At 50.6% G+C, this 17,806-nt stretch overlaps 1 protein-coding gene across 1 annotated transcript in view; it reads left to right on the forward strand.

Annotated features, from left to right (window-relative positions):
• Positions 1–14,131, forward strand: part of L3MBTL1 (L3MBTL histone methyl-lysine binding protein 1) — a 31,342-nt gene extending 17,211 nt beyond the window's left edge. Inside the window, 11 exon segments of the mRNA XM_058287120.1 lie at positions 422–573; positions 1,026–1,102; positions 1,689–1,774; positions 1,958–2,068; positions 2,542–2,656; positions 3,690–3,789; positions 3,997–4,194; positions 4,284–4,333; positions 7,420–7,577; positions 8,019–8,081; positions 11,391–14,131. Coding sequence (XP_058143103.1) covers positions 422–573; positions 1,026–1,102; positions 1,689–1,774; positions 1,958–2,068; positions 2,542–2,656; positions 3,690–3,789; positions 3,997–4,194; positions 4,284–4,333; positions 7,420–7,577; positions 8,019–8,081; positions 11,391–11,525 — 1,245 coding nt within the window. The 3' untranslated portion in view covers positions 11,526–14,131.
• Positions 14,132–17,806: the final 3,675 nt, after the last annotated feature.

Below are 17,806 nucleotides of genomic sequence, written 5' to 3' on the forward strand. Positions count from 1 at the left end.
GCCTAGGTCATCCTGGCCCTTCCCCCCTCCCTGCAGCACATGTCAGCTGCCTCCTTCCCCAATTGCTCTCTGCCTCAGCACATGCTAAGCCAGGCTTGTCCAGGTAGGAGAGACTTGTGCTCCACCTGCCAGATTCTTTGGGTAAACTTATAGCCTCCCTCCTGCCAGTCACTTATCTCCTGCCACAAGTGAGGCTTTCTCCATGTGCACCTTGGTGGCCGGACATTCCTGAGTGGTTCAGGGCTGGGGGGTTATGGTCCTGTCCTGGAGAGACCCTCTTCCCCCAGCCTGCTCCTCCTTCCCCCTCCCCTACCCCCTAGCCATGACCCCTAGAGCACCTGCTCCTTCCTTTGCTGGCAGGCTTGGGGCTAGCCCTCACAGGCCTGGCCCTAGCCATGGCAGCCCCTCTTCTTGCCCCCAGAGCCCCCCACCCCTGGGCTTCCAGGTGGGCATGAAGCTGGAGGCTGTTGACCGCATGAACCCGTCTCTCATCTGTGTGGCCAGCGTGACCGACGTGGTGGACAGCCGCTTCCTGGTGCACTTTGACAACTGGGACGATACTTATGACTACTGGTAGTGGGAGGGCCCCGACTTGGCCTGGGGGGTGAGGGTGTGGCAGGAGGCCAGGGGCAGGTCCTTTCATGCCTCGCCACTGTGTGGCCCTGGCCTCGTCCTGACGTTCAGAGCTTGCTCCCGAGGGGTGGGGGGCTATGGGGTGGGGATAACTGACAAGTCCTGTGGACTTGATGTATATGTTAAGAAATACAGCTCAATATTAAACATTTCGTCTAAAAACATCAGGATGAAGATGGTGCAAACCTCTCTGAATCGCGATTTTCCTCAGATATGGTGGTGGTGTCAGTTTTCAGTTAATCTTCCAATTTTCAGACTTTCTCATCTGCTGTCTCGGTCTAACTCTCACTAAGAATAGGAGGAGAGTGAGCCCTGCAGCCATGCTGTCATGGGATGGCAGTTCCAGGGCCTCAGAGATGCGCCTGGGACAGTGAGGTATCCTTGGGTTTCAGGTGTGATCCCAGCAGCCCTTATATCCACCCGGTGGGCTGGTGCCAGCAGCACGGAAAGCCCCTCACCCCTCCACAAGGTGATCTGCAGCCTGAGCAGACTCCCTTCCCCAGGCCTGGCCCCACCACCCCTCCTGAGCCCTCACTCATACTTCATGACCCGGGTTTTAGAGTTAGGGTGAGGGGACAGATGAGTCCTGGAGCCTCAGCTTCTCTGCCTGAGAGCTGAGAACTCCTCAGGTTTTTCAAGGGTTCTGTCCAGCCTGACCATGTCGAGATGTAAGGGAAGAAAGTTAGGTGACCACCTTGGCAAGGGAGCAGGGAGTCCCCAGCTAAGAAAGGCGTATCCTTCCCTTGCCGGGAATATCACACTGGCCCAAGTACAATAAAGGCTTGGTGGGGCTGGGACTGGAATGGGAGCAACAAGGCAGGCGGGTGATGGGAGCCAGAATTTCTAGTACAGCCCTGTGCACTGCTGGGATAGTGATGCTGCTTGTTTCTGACTAGCACCCATCGGCTTCAGGAGCCCAGCGCAGGGGGCTGAGGGTGGGGGTAGGGGTGGACTCCAAACATCTTTGTCCCTTCTTTGTTCCCGGTCGTGCTTGGGAGTAGAGCTCCCCCAGGAGCACCTGGGTGGCTGGACATTGTTCTCATCCTCTCCTCCAGACTATCCAGACCCTGATACCTTCTGTTGGGAGAAGTATCTGGAAGAAACCAGCACCTCTCCTGTGCCCACTTGGGCCTTCAAGGTGGTACGTTGGCTCTCCCTGTACCCAGAGCTGAGCTCAGGAAGACGTGGCACATACAGGCGACCCGGATAGGTCCTCCCCCTTTGCAACAGCAGCAGTTTCCCCAGGCACAGCGCTTGGGCTCCACCCGTGGGGCCTCAGCCTTGCTTAGCTGGGCCTTGGCCTGAAAGCAGCTGTCTCCCGCAGCGACCCCCGCACAGCTTCCTGGTCAACATGAAGCTGGAGGCCGTGGACCGCAGGACCCCGGCCCTGATTCGCGTGGCCAGCGTGGAGGATGTGGAGGACCACCGCATAAAGGTGGCCTGGGGCACTAGGGCTGGGGCAGTGGCCAGGCTGGTTGGTCAGGAAACCTGCAGACTGGTTAGAGGTCAAGGGCACAGCATGAGGTGACATAGGGAGGCTGCAGTGGGGAAGAAAGCTGTAGCCTGGAGGCCAAAGATCTTGGTTCTAGTTCCAGCCCCATCTCTGGCCTACATTTGCGAACTTGGGCAAATCATTTCCTTGCCCTGAATCTTAACCTTCACGTCTATATGATGGATATAATAATTCTTCTTCTGCCAAAGGATTGGTGGGAGATGCCAGTGACTTAATGAATGAAACCCTTAGAAAATGTGGTAACCGAGGGGGCTTATTCTAGGACTGGCTCCTTGGTTCTTCCAATCCAGGATCTTGCTTCTGGGATAGGGAGAGCCTCCTGGAGCCTGGAGGACCTCCTGGCTGAGCTGGGCTCCATGAAGAACGCCTGACCTCCAAGGGCCTTTCTTCCCCAGCTCCATTTTGATGGCTGGAGCCATGCCTATGACTTCTGGATTGACGCTGACCACCCAGACATCCACCCCGCGGGCTGGTGCTCCAAGACAGGACATCCCCTGCAGCCTCCTCTCCGTGTGTACCTCTGGGGAGCTCTGACCCTTCCCCCCCTCTGAAAGCTCCCTTCCTGTAGCTTCACCCAGAGGGAACTCTTGCCCACCAGGCCTAGGTCTGACACAGAGGGTTCTGGCACTCCACAGTGAGCTCTGGGATCCCCCATCCTCCCCACCCCAGGAGTCTCTGCTACAGTAAGCACTGTTTCTGGCTCCCCTAGTTGCTGGGTTTGGGGGATTGAACTGGGAAGGGGCCCAGCTCATTGGGAGAATATGCTTAGGAGATGTGCTGGGGGATTCTCTTACATCTAGCAGAGCCACACAGAGCATGAACTTGTGCTTGGTAAGAGAATGCTGTTCCCTTAAATAAAATGTCAGTCCTCTGTGTAGGCAGGGATTGGAGTTCAGGTCACTGGAATACCCGACCCCAATTCTCACCTCCAGGATTCCCTTGCCATCACGTTTGTCTCCTCTGGAGCATTCACCCTTCTTTGACGTTCTCTTCCAAGCATGGACAGAGACCAAAAAGGGTCACAGAGACTAACATGAATCTGCCTGATATGGCTTCTAAGGAACGGCCGTGCCCATTCCAGTCTGGGTTGATCTCCCTGAAGATTCACCTTTTAGGGACTGAAGGCAAACAAAATATATGAGGGAATGGGGGTGGCTCAAGCCATTGGGCACCTCGCTCCCACGGAGGAGGTCCTGAGTTTGATTTCCTGTGCCTCCTAAAAAGAAGACCAGCACACAATGAAGAGACACAGAGAGCAGACAGCAAGCACAAACAATAAGGTGGGGGGGAGGGAGGTGGGGATAAATAAATAAAATAAATCTTTAAATATATGTGTGTAATATATATATAAAAGCCAAATCCTCATTCTCAAAAGAGGGGCAGATGTCCAGTAGCAGGAAATGATGTCACAGCCTAGCTCAGGGGCTGTGTGCCTGAGGAACTAATTCCTGGTGTTGATTTTCCCCAAAGAGACTATTCCTTCTCTGCCCTCCCTTCCCAACTCCTAGAGCCTATGCTGACTCTCTTCTCCCTGCTCTTCCAGGGCCCAGAGAGCCCAGCTCTGCCTCCCCTGGGGGCTGTCCCCCTCTCAGCTATAAGACCCTGCCACACACTAGGACCTCCAAGTACAGCTTTCACCACCGGTGAGTGGAGGACCCATGCTGAGAGACCCTCAGGCTCTGTTAAAGGAGGGTTTGTTTTGCATCTACTGTTTTTTGCAGATACGGTTTTGCATCTACTATGTGCCAGCCAGTCAGGGTTCACCAAGACATTGTCTTAATGGTTAGGGCTGGGGAAGACTCAGTGGGCACAAGTGGATTCAGCCCAACCTATGCCTTCTTCTTTCCCAGGAAGTGCCCCACGCCTGGTTGTGACGGCTCTGGCCACGTGACCGGCAAGTTCACAGCTCACCATTGCCTCTCAGGCTGCCCCCTGGCTGAGAGGAACCAGAGCCGGCTGAAAGCAGAGCTGTCGGACACGGAGGCCTCGGCCCGTAAGAGGAATCTCTCGGGCTTCTCTCCAAGGAAGAAGCCTCGCCATCATGGCCGGTGCGGCGAGCAGGGAGCCAGGGCCCGGGCTTCCCGCGCTCAGGCCAGTCACTGATGCCCTGCCACCAACTTGGTCCCTCTCTCTCCAGGATCGGACGCCCTCCAAAGTACCGGAAAATCCTACAGGAAGATTTCCAGAGTGAGTCCCCAGTTATCTACTCCCATGTCCTCCACAGAGTGTCCACAGGGTGTTAATAATTGATGGGGAGAGTAACCAGGTGTGCCCAGTGGGGAGAAGAGGGAGGGAGGCTGCCTTTTCATTTGAGATACTTGGAGAGCACAGAGTGGTGGCAAGAGCATGGGATACAGCCTTGAGTGGCCTGCATTCCAGCCCCATTTCACCCGTGGCCTTGCTTTGAGTCTATGGAAAAGCCACAGAGCCTCTCTGGGCTTCTGGTTCTCTACTAAGATGATGCCTCCTAGCTCTGCCAGCCTCTGACTCTGGGCTTCCTGGGAGGGAGGCTGTGGCTGTCACTTTCTAGCTGTGTGACCTTCAGCAAGTCACTTAACCTCTCTGAGCCTCAGTTTCCTCATTTGAAAGCATGGGTAACACCTGCCTTTTAAGAGTCCGCTACCTAAAACAATGGTGGTTGCTGCTGACATTGACTGGGCAGGCGCTTTCTGTGTGCTGTCTCAACTCTCACAAGATCTGGTCATGTGGATATTGTTCCCGTCAACTTCCTGATGAGAAACGTTGAGGCTCAGAGGGTAAAGTTACTTGCCCAAGGTCATTCACCTTGTAAGGGGCAGAGCTGGGATTCCAGTTCGGGTCTGACTTCTGCTACTGCTGCTGGTGTAGTGTCTGCTCCCTTCTCAGCCCCCTTCGAGGGGAGGGGCAGAGCGCCTGAGCCCTCCACTAGGTGGCGGCTCATCTCACGTCTTCCGCAGTTAGCATGGGACCTGACCCGCAGCGGGGAGGCGGGTATCTTGCCTCATTTGAACCGAGTGCGCCTTGCCTGGTTCGTTGTACAGGACCCAAGCTACTCCAGCTCTTCAGGAACAGTCTCTGTGTTTCTGGGCAGAATATAGTTTAGTGAGCGAGAGGACACTTCTGAAATCAGATGACCTCTTACGGGCGGTGAGACTTTGGGCAGGTGACTCCCCTTGTGCCTCAGCTTCCCCATCCATGGCGTGTGGGTATTAAATGGTATGTCCCTCGGAAGGCGGGGCGAGGCTCAACAGAAAGGAGCCACGTGAAGAGCTCAGCAGAGCTCCCTGGCCTCCCTCCCTCACGCTCATTCCACCCTCCTTCCTCTTGGTGGAAACAGAAGGCAATTCCTGCAGCCTCAGGCCTGAGCAATGAGGGTCTTGTCCTGCTTCCAGGACCCTCAGGGTGCTCCAGAGGGTCCCACTGTAGTTTGAGCATGGGACACCTGGTCGACTTCTGCTGGCCGGCTAGGTTCTGACCACCGGAGGGCGCTTGCCTGCTCTGCTGTTTCCAAAATTATGCTGTAGTTAAGACCCTTCTTGCAGGTTGAGGCTGCGGCCCACAGAAGGGCAGCAAGAACTCTCAGGAGGCCTCGAGGCTCTCGAGGACCCAGCGGGGATAGAGCCCGGCGTCTGACCTCTGTGCAGGCCTCCCCTGGCCCAGGAGCTTGCCCATCACACAGAGGACCCTGGCCTCTGTTCCAGAGGAACCTTCTCACACATCCCCGGGGGGCCTCCCCCATACCTGGAGAGGAGGACAGGGCTGTAGGGCCATTCGAGGCACCTGCGAGCCAGCTCTTTGAAAGAATAAGAGGGAGTGTTTCTGACCTGCAGCTAGGTGGTTTGTATTTGGATAAGAGAAAATGAATGCCCGTGAGAGCTCCTGTCCTGTGCTCTGGGGAAGAAAGATTAGAAAGGAAGCTGCCTAAAACTTGATGTTGTCCCCCAACAACTCAACCCCCATACCAGGGTTTGCGGAGGACCAGGTACAGGGCTTCAAAGAGAGAGCACCTGGGTGGTGGGAGGCTAAACCTGTGGACAGGAAGACAAAAAGTGCTAGTGGTGGTACCTCCCATGAGAGGTCATGGATGCACCCCAAACTGGCTGTGAGGGGCTGGTCAGAGCTGTGCAAAGGTGGCAGGCTCCTTGGTGGTACTGATGGTGGGGCTGTTTGGGATGTGGGCAGGAGCTCAGGTTTGGACTGACGAGCCAAGGGGGCAGCGAGGAAACAGAGCTTCGGAAAACAGCAACAAAAACAGTCGGGCTGGTGATGGAATCACAGAGGTTCTGAGTATGATGTGAGGTGCAGCCAAGGAGAAAGAGGGAAGGACAATCTGTGGTGAGCAGGGGAGGGCCTTTGAGAAGAGGGCAGTGGAGATGCTGTTTTTTACAAGTGTCTAGAGTTAGTACCAACTCAACAGGAAAGAGCTAGCTCTCCTGGACTCTGGGCAGAGGCTGGACCAGCCCCATGGGACAGTGGCCACAGATGGCAGAGGTGGGTAGGGACCAGGTTTATCAGAGCAGCCAGAGGTAGACGAGGTCCAGTGGGCAAGTGCCAGGCATGGCCAAGGAGGGGGTCCCACGGAGAGTGTCAGCCGTCAGATCCATGGAGCGGCTTTGAGGCTGGAGAGCAGGAGCCAGGGATTCCAGGAACAGATCAGGAAGCAAGTTGACAGGCGAGGTGGAGTTGGTGCAGGGGTCAGGGATCGCCTTCCAGGTACCAGGGTAGGCAAAGGGCCGGTATGTAGCCTGACCAGATCAGGCTGATGGCACCAGGGAAAGGATCTGGGGCTTAAGGCCAGTGGCAGTTGCCAGAGGGGTGGGCTTCAGGCCAGGCATCTGTTTTGGAATTGTCGGCGCTGAGAGATTAAATTGGGGTCCAGAAGGGCCTAGGAAAACAAAGGCAACAGAATGGAGTTTTGATGTCAGGACTGAGCTTGGTAGAATGTTGGGGACCATTTTGATGCAGAGTATCTAGAGAGTGGTACCTTTAGGGAGCATCCTTGGAGGGTCCAGGGCGATGGGGCATTTTACCAGAAGCTTGTAGCCTCCGAGGGTGGGGATAGGGTCATTCCAAACAGCTGGCCCGAGAGTCCAAGTGAGGGACCCACTTTACCAGAAGAAGCGACCACCAGCTCAAAGGAGGTACGGATCACCCTGTCGGCTCTGCAGGCTGTCGGACAGGGGCGTGCACCTGTCCTCTCTGCCAGCAGCCTCCTGGGTGGCACAGGAACGAGCGGGCTTCGGGGGCCAGGTTGGTCTTCTGGTCGGCTTGCAAGCCTGTCCTCTGCTTCCCAGCACTGCCTGCCGATGCCGTGCGCCAGTCCCTCTTCATGTCGGCCTTGTCCACCCACCCCGACCGCTCACTGTCCGTGTGCTGGGAGCAACACTGCAAGCTCCTGCCCGGGGTGGCAGGCATCTCGGCCTCCACAGTCGCCAAGTGGACCATCGATGAGGTGAGGAGTGAGCGCCCCATCTCTTCCCCTTCCTCTCCCTGCTCTCCTCTTCCTCCTCCCCGAGTTGGGCTCAGGAAGGCCTTGCTCTGGCCGAGCCCGACACTACTCCCAGCTCCACCTCCTGCTCGTCCTTCCTGTCCACTGTCCCTTCAAACTGTCCAGTGTGGCCTGACCTGTTTGATAGGTCCGTGCTGGTGGGTGGGGAGGGGGACGTGCCGCTAGTCCCGCTGGAGATCCTGCAGGATGGTCCACATTTAGCCCTTTGGTCCCGGGAGCAGGGGGCCTTCCCTCACACGCCCAGCAGAGATGCAAGGGTCCTCTTAGGCTCATAAGAAAGCAACACTGTCGCAGCCCAGAAGGCACCGAGGCGCATAGACCAGCCTCTCCCCTGTGCTCCCAAATCCCTGTCGCCTTGTTAGCATGTTTTCTTTGGTCTCCAAGGTTTTCGGCTTTGTTCAGACCCTGACAGGTTGTGAGGACCAAGCACGACTCTTCAAAGATGAGGTAAGGTGCACGTGCAGAGTGGGAGACAGAGAAGGGGTCACTGTGTCACTGAGCCAGCAGGAAGCAGGTGACCTCACCAGCACTCCCCCCAGCGCGGGGAGGGGCCAGTCAGAGGGACCTGTGCTCTGGGAAAATCCAGTATGGGCTGGGGCTCATTGGGAGCTTTCTGTGCTCAGACAATCCTCAGCAAGGAAAAGGCCTCCTGGAATCAGGATTCCTCTCCCTGTGCTGCTCACCGCCCAATCTTTTGTTTTCAAAACGTAGCTTCACCGGTGATAATCAGAAAATTAAAGCTTCTTTTGAATAGCGCTATTTACTGCAACTGCTAAAATAACTTAAAATCAAGACCCAAGAGCTTATCAAAGATAAGAAATAGTGAGTTGTAGATAAAAGAATCCCAGCTCTGCTCCTTTGAGCCCTTGACTGCCCCTGAGCCTGTATTTTCCTATCTATAAAGTAGAGATAAAATGAGTATGTCATTGACCTCTAAGGTCATTATTATCTTTGGCTAGGATGAATGAATGTCTAGGATAATTATCTCGCTACCAAATATGTTATTACATAGCAATATTGTAGAGTAACATACAAATCACTTTGCTGTCCCCGAGTGCCTGATGTAGCAGGGGCTTAACAAAAGGTAGCTCTGATTTTCACTAGATAGTTGTCCTCAAGTAAAGAAGAACGTTATCATGAGTTTCCTAATTTGTAGAATTTGGAAGGGACCTCTGGGTTTGTTTAGGGCTTCCTTCCAAAGAGCACAAACCTCGCTCCTGTGCATCCCATCCATCCGGGGAAAGTGTGATCCTAGCTGCCCAGAGCTGTCCCCTCAAGGTTAGATGCCACCAAGAAAGAAGGCTACTCCTCCTTCCCTGGAGGAATCTCTTAGGTAGGCCCAGCACAGCCAGCTTCTTCACCTTGGCCTGGCCTGGTGGAGCTCCCAAACTCTTCCCCATCCTGGGTGCTCTGCTGGCCTCTGGAATGATATCTTCTGTTTTTAAATGTGTGTCCAGGGCTGAACCCCATGTTCCAGACGCCAGATGATCAACTCTGAAAACATGGGGCTGCTCTTCCCTAGATGATTTTAGTTGAGATAAAATGTACATGCAGTAAAAGTGCCCAGATAATTCCACAAGTTTTGTCAAATGTATACACCCTGAAGCCAACACTTTAGTCAAGATATAGAACATTTCCAGCAACCAGAAAATTTTTCTTGGTTCCTTTCATAAGTCCCAACCCCCACAAACAACTACTCTTCTAATTTCTGGCACCGTAGGTTAGTTTTGCCTATCCTTGAACTTATTATAAATGGAATCATGTAGCAGGTACTCTTCTAAGTCTCTTTTTGAATAATGTAATGTTTTTGAGGTTCATCCATGTTGGTGCATGTACCAGCAGTTTTTCATTTTTATTGCTGAGCTGTGTTCCATTTAATGAATCTACCACATTTTTCCTGTTAATGGACATTTGGGTTGTTTTCTGTTCCTCTGGATTTGAGCCCAGTACTTCCATGAGTAACACTTTAATTTGCACTAGCTTTATTATAGCCACATAACAACAGTTTGGGGTTCCTGAAAGCCTCCAAGTGTTTTTCACATCAACTACAGTCAAACCAAGTTTTCCAGTGTGTACTTGTACCACTGGCTGTTTTTTAAACTTAATGTAAACCTTTACACTTATCCCTATTAAATATTATCTTGTTCATTTCATAGTCTCATTGTTTTAAATCTTGATTCTGTCATCTTTGATGTTAATAAGCCTTTCCAGCCTCCATATCTTGCGCATTTGATAACTAAGCCTTCTGTGTCTTCATCCAAGTCTTCAGCACACGTGTTTAATGAAAAAGAACAGAATCATGCGGCACCCCATTAGAGACGTTCCTTTAAGTTGACAGGTCATAAATCAGCCCTCCTGGTGAGCAAGTTTTCAGCTAGCTGCATAGTCGCAGAAGAGTTTGGTCAGCCGGTCCATGCTTGCCTTTGCATTCTCCCAGGGTTTTGGAGAAGGGTTATCTCTCCATGCAGGGTCTGTGATATTAAAAATTACAGTAACCGAAGGGAGAAGAGGGTCGCCGGTGGACTGCCTAGCATTAAATTGGGTCTCAGAGTGGAACAGAACCCTTGTGGGGCTGCGAATTACCTTTCTCCCAGGATCTGGTCCACATCATCAATTTCCCAGGGTAAGACCATGCTCCAGGGAGTGGACGCATTCTAGCTGAACTGATGAGCTAGCAGCCAGGGACCCTGGTCAGGCTGTTTTCCTGCCAGGGCACAGACCAGTCATTAGAGGGTTGCTTCCTGAGTGAGAAATTAGAGCAAAACAGATAGATGGTTTTCTGGGTAGTCTGTCCAGTCTGATGGTCCTAAGGATAGTCTGTTCAGTTCTCCCTTATCACCCTTCTTGTAGCCCTTATATACTTGTATAATTCATTCTGCAAATAATTATTGATGTCCGCTCTGTGCCTGGCTCAGTGTAGGGTGATAAGGACAAAGAAGTAACAAGAAGAGGTCCCTGCTCTCAAGGATCCATATGTAGGAGGGGAGACAGAATCACAAATTGTTGCTACTAGTGATTGTGGCAGGGGCTCTGGAAGAGGTGTGGGCCGGGGGTCATGTGGCCTCAGAGAGGAGGAGGACAGATGGGCTGAGAGTGCAGCAAGAAAGCACTGGCAACTTCTTGCTCTTTGAATGCTCATTTTTTCTTGGGCTCCTTGTGGACCATCCTCAGTCAGGTTTTGGTAGTATTGGTTAGGTTTTATCCTGGCCTGTGTTAAACATTCCATGTGTGGTTTTCTAAGGCTTTTTCTGGGACTGCCCCTGGTCCCATCCACGGCAATGTGGACTTCCCACTGCATCACCCTGGATGCACACAACACCTGCCTGCCTCACTATTAGCAGCACCAGGATCGGCCAGTGGCTTGGTAGGGGGACAGCCAGCAGCAGGGCTTTTTTAAAGCCACTGTTGGGGGCCATGAGGACACAAAAGACATTTGTAAATGAAAAGAGTGAATTTCAAACCAGTCATCAGAAAGAGAGCAAGAGAGAGAGTATGCGTGTGTGAATATGGGGGAGTCAGTGGATGTCTTTCTTTCCTTCTCTATCCCCATTGCTGTCTTCCTTTTTTCCTTTCTCCCTCCTTTCTCCTTCTCCTTCCTCTTCCCTTCCCCCTTCTCCTTTCCTTCCCCTCACGTATCCTTTTCTCCTGTTTCTTTCTCCTCCCATTCCCCATGCACATCCCTACCTTTTCCTTCACCCCTTCCCCTTGACCCTTTCCACTTCTTCCACTTTCCACCTTCCCCTCCCAACCCCTCAGATGATTGACGGCGAGGCCTTCCTTTTGCTGACACAGGCGGACATTGTGAAGATCATGAGTGTCAAGCTGGGCCCAGCCTTGAAGATCTATAACGCCATTCTCATGTTCAAAAACACCGATGACACCTTAAAGTGACTGGCGCTGGGCTGGGCCCTCCTCCAGCCATAGCCAGGCCTCCCTCTCCAGCTGATGCTTCCATCTGACTTGAGTTCCTCATATCCCCACCTGTGCCCCACTACCTTCTATATCCATCCCTCTTCCTCCAGGACTGCTTCCCAGAAAGTGCATGGGAGCAGAGAAGCTGGGGAAGGTGGAGTCCTCGCTCCTGAGCCGAGGCGCTCACTTGGCACAAGGCCTACTGATGAGGGGGAAGCTGGGCTGGGAGCAGCACTCCTGATGGGATAGGCTGGAGGTGCCCTGCCTGAGGTTAACCCCACATCTGCAGCCACTTTGTTTTATCACCAAAGGGTCTTTTTCCTAGCACCTAAGAACAGTGTGATCGAATAGGCTTCTCTATACACTTTTTTCTCGTCTCTTTTCCTCTTACCAAGATATGAGCCTGCCGCAAACATATTTTCTCATGAAGACACTTCTCCTTTTCTCTGTCTGCTGGTTTTGCTGCCTGGTTTCCTAGACAGTGCCCCTGTGGCCTAGACAGATCCCACTGGCTGAAAGCCCTTAGACATGTGAGCCTCAGACAAGTTTTCATTGGATCCATTGGGAGTCTTCAGCTGCCTTTTTCACTTTTGTCCAGAAGTGGGGAATTCTGAGCCACGATGACTTCTTGAAAATGCCCACTTCTGGACCACCTGACATTTTAGTGCCCTATGCCAGGTCCTAGTTCCAGGCAGAGTGAGTATGGTTAGAGTCTATTTTATACCTGAAGGAGGTTGAGCATCCACTGATGTTCTCTGCACACCTTTCCCAGTCAGGTCTGGCGAGGAGGCAGCTTGGCCCAGCAGGTGGTACACGCCAGGAGGCCAACCCAATGGCACATCAGACAAGCTCTGGATCTTTGGCCAGGGGGCAGCTCCAGCAAGCGGGGTGATGCTCAGAGCTGGGCATGGCATCCTTCTCCATGGCTGTGGATCTCAGCCAGGTGCTGTCCACGCACTCTAACACATACCATGAGGTCATAGAGGACCTGTCTCTTGGAAGTCTACTGTTTGCTCTTGAGGAGTCTCACAAAGATCACTTGAAGTTAGGAGTTAGGAAAGTAAGCTTCACTATCTTTGAATTTTCTAGGTCCCTTATACCTTTTCTTATCACTCTCCATCTGTTTGCACTGCCAGCTGGGCCCCTGCTGGGGCTCTGGGACTTGGACCTCTCTGTCCAAGTGGGGGCCCAAGCTCCACTGTGCCACTGCCAAACCGGCCTCCCAGCCCTCTGTTTCTGAGAAGCAGTCTGGGTGGGAAGGGCCAGAGCCCCTGGCAGGAGCCAGCCTCACATGGAGGTGAGGAGTAACTGCCAAGCTCCAGGACCCCCAGGTGCTGAGATAGGGCCTGTGGGGTGTGGGGCCAGGTGGTCCCTCCCCAGGCCGCTCCTCTCAGTTATGTGTGTCTGTGTCTGTGTGTGTAGAGGGAACTGTCCGAAGTATTGGGCAGGGTGCAGATAGGAAGCTCAGTGTTGGGACAATGTCAAGGGCTATTACTGTTTAAATAGGAAACTTTTTCCCCTTAGAAGTAGGAAACCCAAAGCTCTGCTCATTTCCCGCCAAAACCCAGTAGGACCCCTCCTTTATGTGGGTCCAGTTGCTTTGCTGGGGCGTCCATTTAGCCCCTCAGCTGGACTCCCACAGTGCTTCCGAGGATCCTTCTCTGTCCCCTTAGAGGTGGCTCTGAGCAAACCTTTCTGGGAGGAAACTTGAGAGCCTTGTCCTGGGGCGAGGGTGGGTTTACGGAAGTTACACTGGTGCCCCCTTATCTGAGCAAATCTGAGCCTCTCTTATCTTTAGTTCCTGGGCAAAACTCATCAATTCCTCAGCCGTAGTCTGCTCCTCTACAAAATTAGGAGAAATGCTCATCTCCTTTGTGGTGAGAGGAAAAAGCTGCAAGTACTCCCAGCTGGGGCTGTGGGCCCTCACCAGCTTCTAAGGAGAAGGGCTAAGATGGGCTTTGCCAGCCACTCGTTGGTGCTTGGCTATGGGATAGGCAAGATGGGTCTTAGAAAAAGGGGCCCTAGGCCTCCAAATTTTGAGGTCTCAGCACTTTCTGTACCAATGTCAAACTCTGGAAATAAACCAAACCATAAAAGATAGAAAGAACTCTGCTTCTGTCCACCTCACTGCCCCTTTACCCCTGCTCTGTCCCCACATGTGACCATTGCACCTTGACCTGGGGAGAGGAACGAGGGAAGGGAGTTGGCGTTTCCTGGTGGCCATGTTCTCCGGAAGCACCGCTTACACTTTGGCCGCTGTCAGCCGCACCCAGTCTTTGCCCAGCCCTGGCCCAGGGCAAGGAGGAGCATTTTTGTTTAATTTCTGAAGCTGAAAGAATGATTTCCAGAGTTGGAAATGAAGCCTCCTTGCACTTTCATTCATATGCACTTTGGTGGGGTTGCGTTTTTGTATTTGCCTCTTGTGTGTGTCTGTGTATGTGTGTGCTTTAAAAGAATCCTGTTTTAAGCTAAAGTGACTGTTGTGAATCTGTGTCTTAGGTACACAGAGGAGAAAATGTTACAAACAAAATGTGTGTTTCATCAGTGTTTTGAAACAACATGAATAAACTTGAACAATCAAATGATATGCAGAGTCTGTTTCTGTTTTCCTGGAGAAAACACAAAAGGCTTATCGATAGTGCCAATACCGAAGTGACTGAAAAGTTGTCTTTGCTATTAATTAGGGGTCCCAATGGATCTGATTGTCATACTATTTTAAATATAGGAAGCTGAAGGATAAGGGTAAATGGTATACATGTCTGGATTGAGAAGTGTCAGCAATGGGTGCCCCAGAAATCAGGGTGAAAATGGGCCTTGACATACTAATAAATGTCAGGGGCAGAAAATTCAATGAAGTCTCCAGTTCTTAAAATAATACAAACTTTCAGGTAGGGAAATACCAAGTTAAACAGACAGAATTTGTGAAGGTTCCTAGAGATTGTGGACAGGTGGAAAAGTGGCAGAAATGCTACTTTTGATCACATCAGCTCTTTCTTGTCAATATCCTTAACTTCTTTGTACTGCTGCCATTCTAGATTACTTAGTAAGAATAACAGCCATGGAGTTGTCTAAGAGCCCATCTTTTCCACACCTTGACCGGCTGCTTTCATGACCCAGTGGAGTGAGACCATGGAAGACTGAGTCCCTAGCTTCAATGTGAACCCTCAGGGCTGCCTAGGGAGCAGCTGTTTTTGGGGTCAGCACTGACTTTCCTGTTCAGGCTTCTCAAGCCTCTTACCCAAATACCTCCCCCATAATTTTTTTTTTTTAACATGAATTTTATTGCGTCTTTAAAATGTCACAAATAGGAGGTCTGGCATCTTGTTGTTTCTACTGATGCACAGCTCTTAGATCTTACTCATCAGTCTGCTGAGCTGTTCCTTTTTCAGAGACAGATGTCATCCAAAACTTTTCATATGTCCTTGTTTTTAACTTGTGATTTGCTGAATCCAAGTTCAACATCATTTCCTTCAAGAATTAACTCATATTTCTGGGCTTGAGGTACTGAACAAGCAACACCTGACCTCATCCAAACCCTGCGAGAGTATTTTTCACCCAAGAAATTTCTAATATCAACCAGAGACCCACTCTCCTGAATAACAACATTGATGGGGAATTGAACAGACACAGACCTCATCTGGTGATGAAAGCCCAGTTAAAGCCCTGGCTCATGCTCTGTACATGACTATACCTACTGCAGACTGAAGCCCCTTCCTTTCTATTTCCCCACCATTTGTCAAACGGAAACCTCTTCTTTTTCTTCCAAGTAGACTGAGTTCAACAATGACATGATTTAAGTCCTTCTGCAGAGTTCCTCTGGGCCCTTCACAATATCTTTGTGTCCCTTCAGCCTGATGCCAACATTTTCTGGAAGGTCGGAAGTCTGCTTGCTGAGAATGGGCTTCCTTCTCGGAGGAGATTCGGTGGAGAGCCTCCCCTATCATTTCAATAGATGCTCTGTCCATCTATGTCATAGAGAAAATGGAAGTCATCTGATGAACATGCCCATCTTCCTGCCACCACATCTGCAGGTGTACTCCCATCCACATCCACCCTTCCCTCTTTCCTTCCAGTTATGGTGGAAGAGTTGACCCTTCCAGTTGTCAGAAGATAATGTCTACCAGCCTTGCCTGAGCTGTAAAAGAGAAGCACTGAGAGACAAAAAAGGGCTCTTGGGAAATTCAAGTGTGGTTGCAGAATAAAATCAACACAATGGTTGAAAGATAAAGTTGAGGATATCACAGAAAGTAGAATAAAAAGATCAAAAATGGAAAAGAAGAAAGGAAAATTGGGAAAAAAAGGTTAAGAAAACTAGAGGGCTAGTTTGGAAGTCCAATATACAATTAGTAGGAATTCTAATAAGAAAACCGAAGTCAAAAGAAATTTTTTGAAAAAAGGAAATTTCACAAAGTTGAGAGACACTAGTCTCCAAACTGAAGGGTAGACAGTGCCCAGCACAATGGATGTGAAAGGAATGACTCCAAGTTATATTACTGTGAGATGTCAGAAAATAATCAGGAGAAAGTGAAGATCCTAGAAGCTTCCAGAGAGAACAAAACAGGTCTCATCCAAAGGAACAAAAATCAGAATAGCATTTGACTTCCCAATAGCAACAATGGGATAAAAAGACAGTGGATCACGGCCTTCACAATTCTAAAGGAAAAATTATTTCCACCCTAGAATTCTGAACCTAGCCAAGTTATCAAGTGTGAAGGTAGAATATTTTCAAACATACAAGGTCTCAGAAATTTACATCACATTCACCTTTCCTTGGGAAGCCACTGGAGGCTTCACTCCATCAGAATGAGAGAGCAAATAAAATGTTAAAAAAATTTGGTTTTAAAGAGGAAAACATATGATCCAGGAAGCTGGAGATCCAACAAAGAGATAGAGAAAGGGAATTTCCAGGGGGAAGGGGGAAGGAAAGTTCAGATGAATACCTGGCCAGCTGTCCATGTGAAACTAGGAGGATGAAAGTTTCCAGAAAGGAAGAAAACAAATTGGATACATATATTAACATATTAAAAGAATATGTTTAGGAAAGCAGATGTGGCTCAAACAATTGGCCTTTTGCCTACCACATGGGAGGTCCCAGGTTGGGTTCCTGGTGCATCCTAGAGAAGGCAAGCGGGTGCAGCAGGCAGGCACGGGGAACTGATGCAACACCATGATGCAACAAGAGACACAAAGAGGAAAGACAGTGAGAGACAACAAACGAGAGAGCCAAGGTGGCTCAGGTGATTGAGTACCTCTCTTCTACATGTAAGGTCCCAAGTTCAGTTCCTGGTGCCTCCAAAGAGAAGATGAGCAGACATGAAATCACACAGCAAATGGACACAGAGAGCAGAAGGTGACCTCAAACCTTGAGGGGGTCGGGGGGGGGGGGATAAATAATTTTTTTTTTAAAAAAAGAATATCTTTAGCTCTATTAGAGAATTTATATAGATATAAAACCATTAAATGAGGCCATTATTAAAGAAAATCAAAAGGCTATACAAGTATGTGTTTGGATGGGCTAGATCTAAATATTCACGTTCCATAGTAGGAAGGAAGCCACTTTCAGTTTTAAAACGAAAAAAATCAAGGAATGTCATATAATCATGCTGTTTAGACATGGAGATTGTACCAAAGGAAACAGCTAGAAGAGTTGAAGAATGGAGCAAGGAACTGATCCTTTTCTCTATCCACCCAGTAGTCTTATTTGATTTTTAAAATTTTAAACCTTTACACTTTCTAAAAATAATCTACCTTTTTTTCAAAAAGAAAATTGGGGACCTGTGACTGTACCCATGTCTGTCCTGCTCCCAACAGATTTTACTGCACTGACCCTGTACCTGTAGTTTCCCCTGCTGTGGATGAAGCTGCGGGTATGAGAGGGGTATGTGCCAGTGGGAGTAGTCGTGGGTGTAGGGATGAGGGCCAGACAATGGACAGAAAAGGGAGCTGCGGAACGCCAAGGCGGAAGGACTATTCGTGAAGGTGGCTCCCATGGGTTCAGTCTCTTCCCATCCCTGAGAACATTTCTTTGACCTTCACTGCCAAACAACAGAACCCAGCCAGCTGAGACAGAGGGGGTGGGGAGGCTAGAAGGGGAGAGAAAGAGATGAAGGTGGGCAGGGGAGGCATATCCGCAGTGGCCTCACTGCAAGAGTGGCATGGTCATTTCCTGGGCATCACTGAGGAGAAAGGGCAAATTCAAACACCCCTTGTAGCTATGTCAGTTGGTACAACTTTTTAGAGAGTAAGTTGGCAGAATAAAC

The sequence above is a fragment of the Dasypus novemcinctus genome, chromosome 24 (genome assembly GCF_030445035.2).
Source record: "Dasypus novemcinctus isolate mDasNov1 chromosome 24, mDasNov1.1.hap2, whole genome shotgun sequence".
Lineage (NCBI taxonomy): Eukaryota > Metazoa > Chordata > Mammalia > Cingulata > Dasypodidae > Dasypus > Dasypus novemcinctus.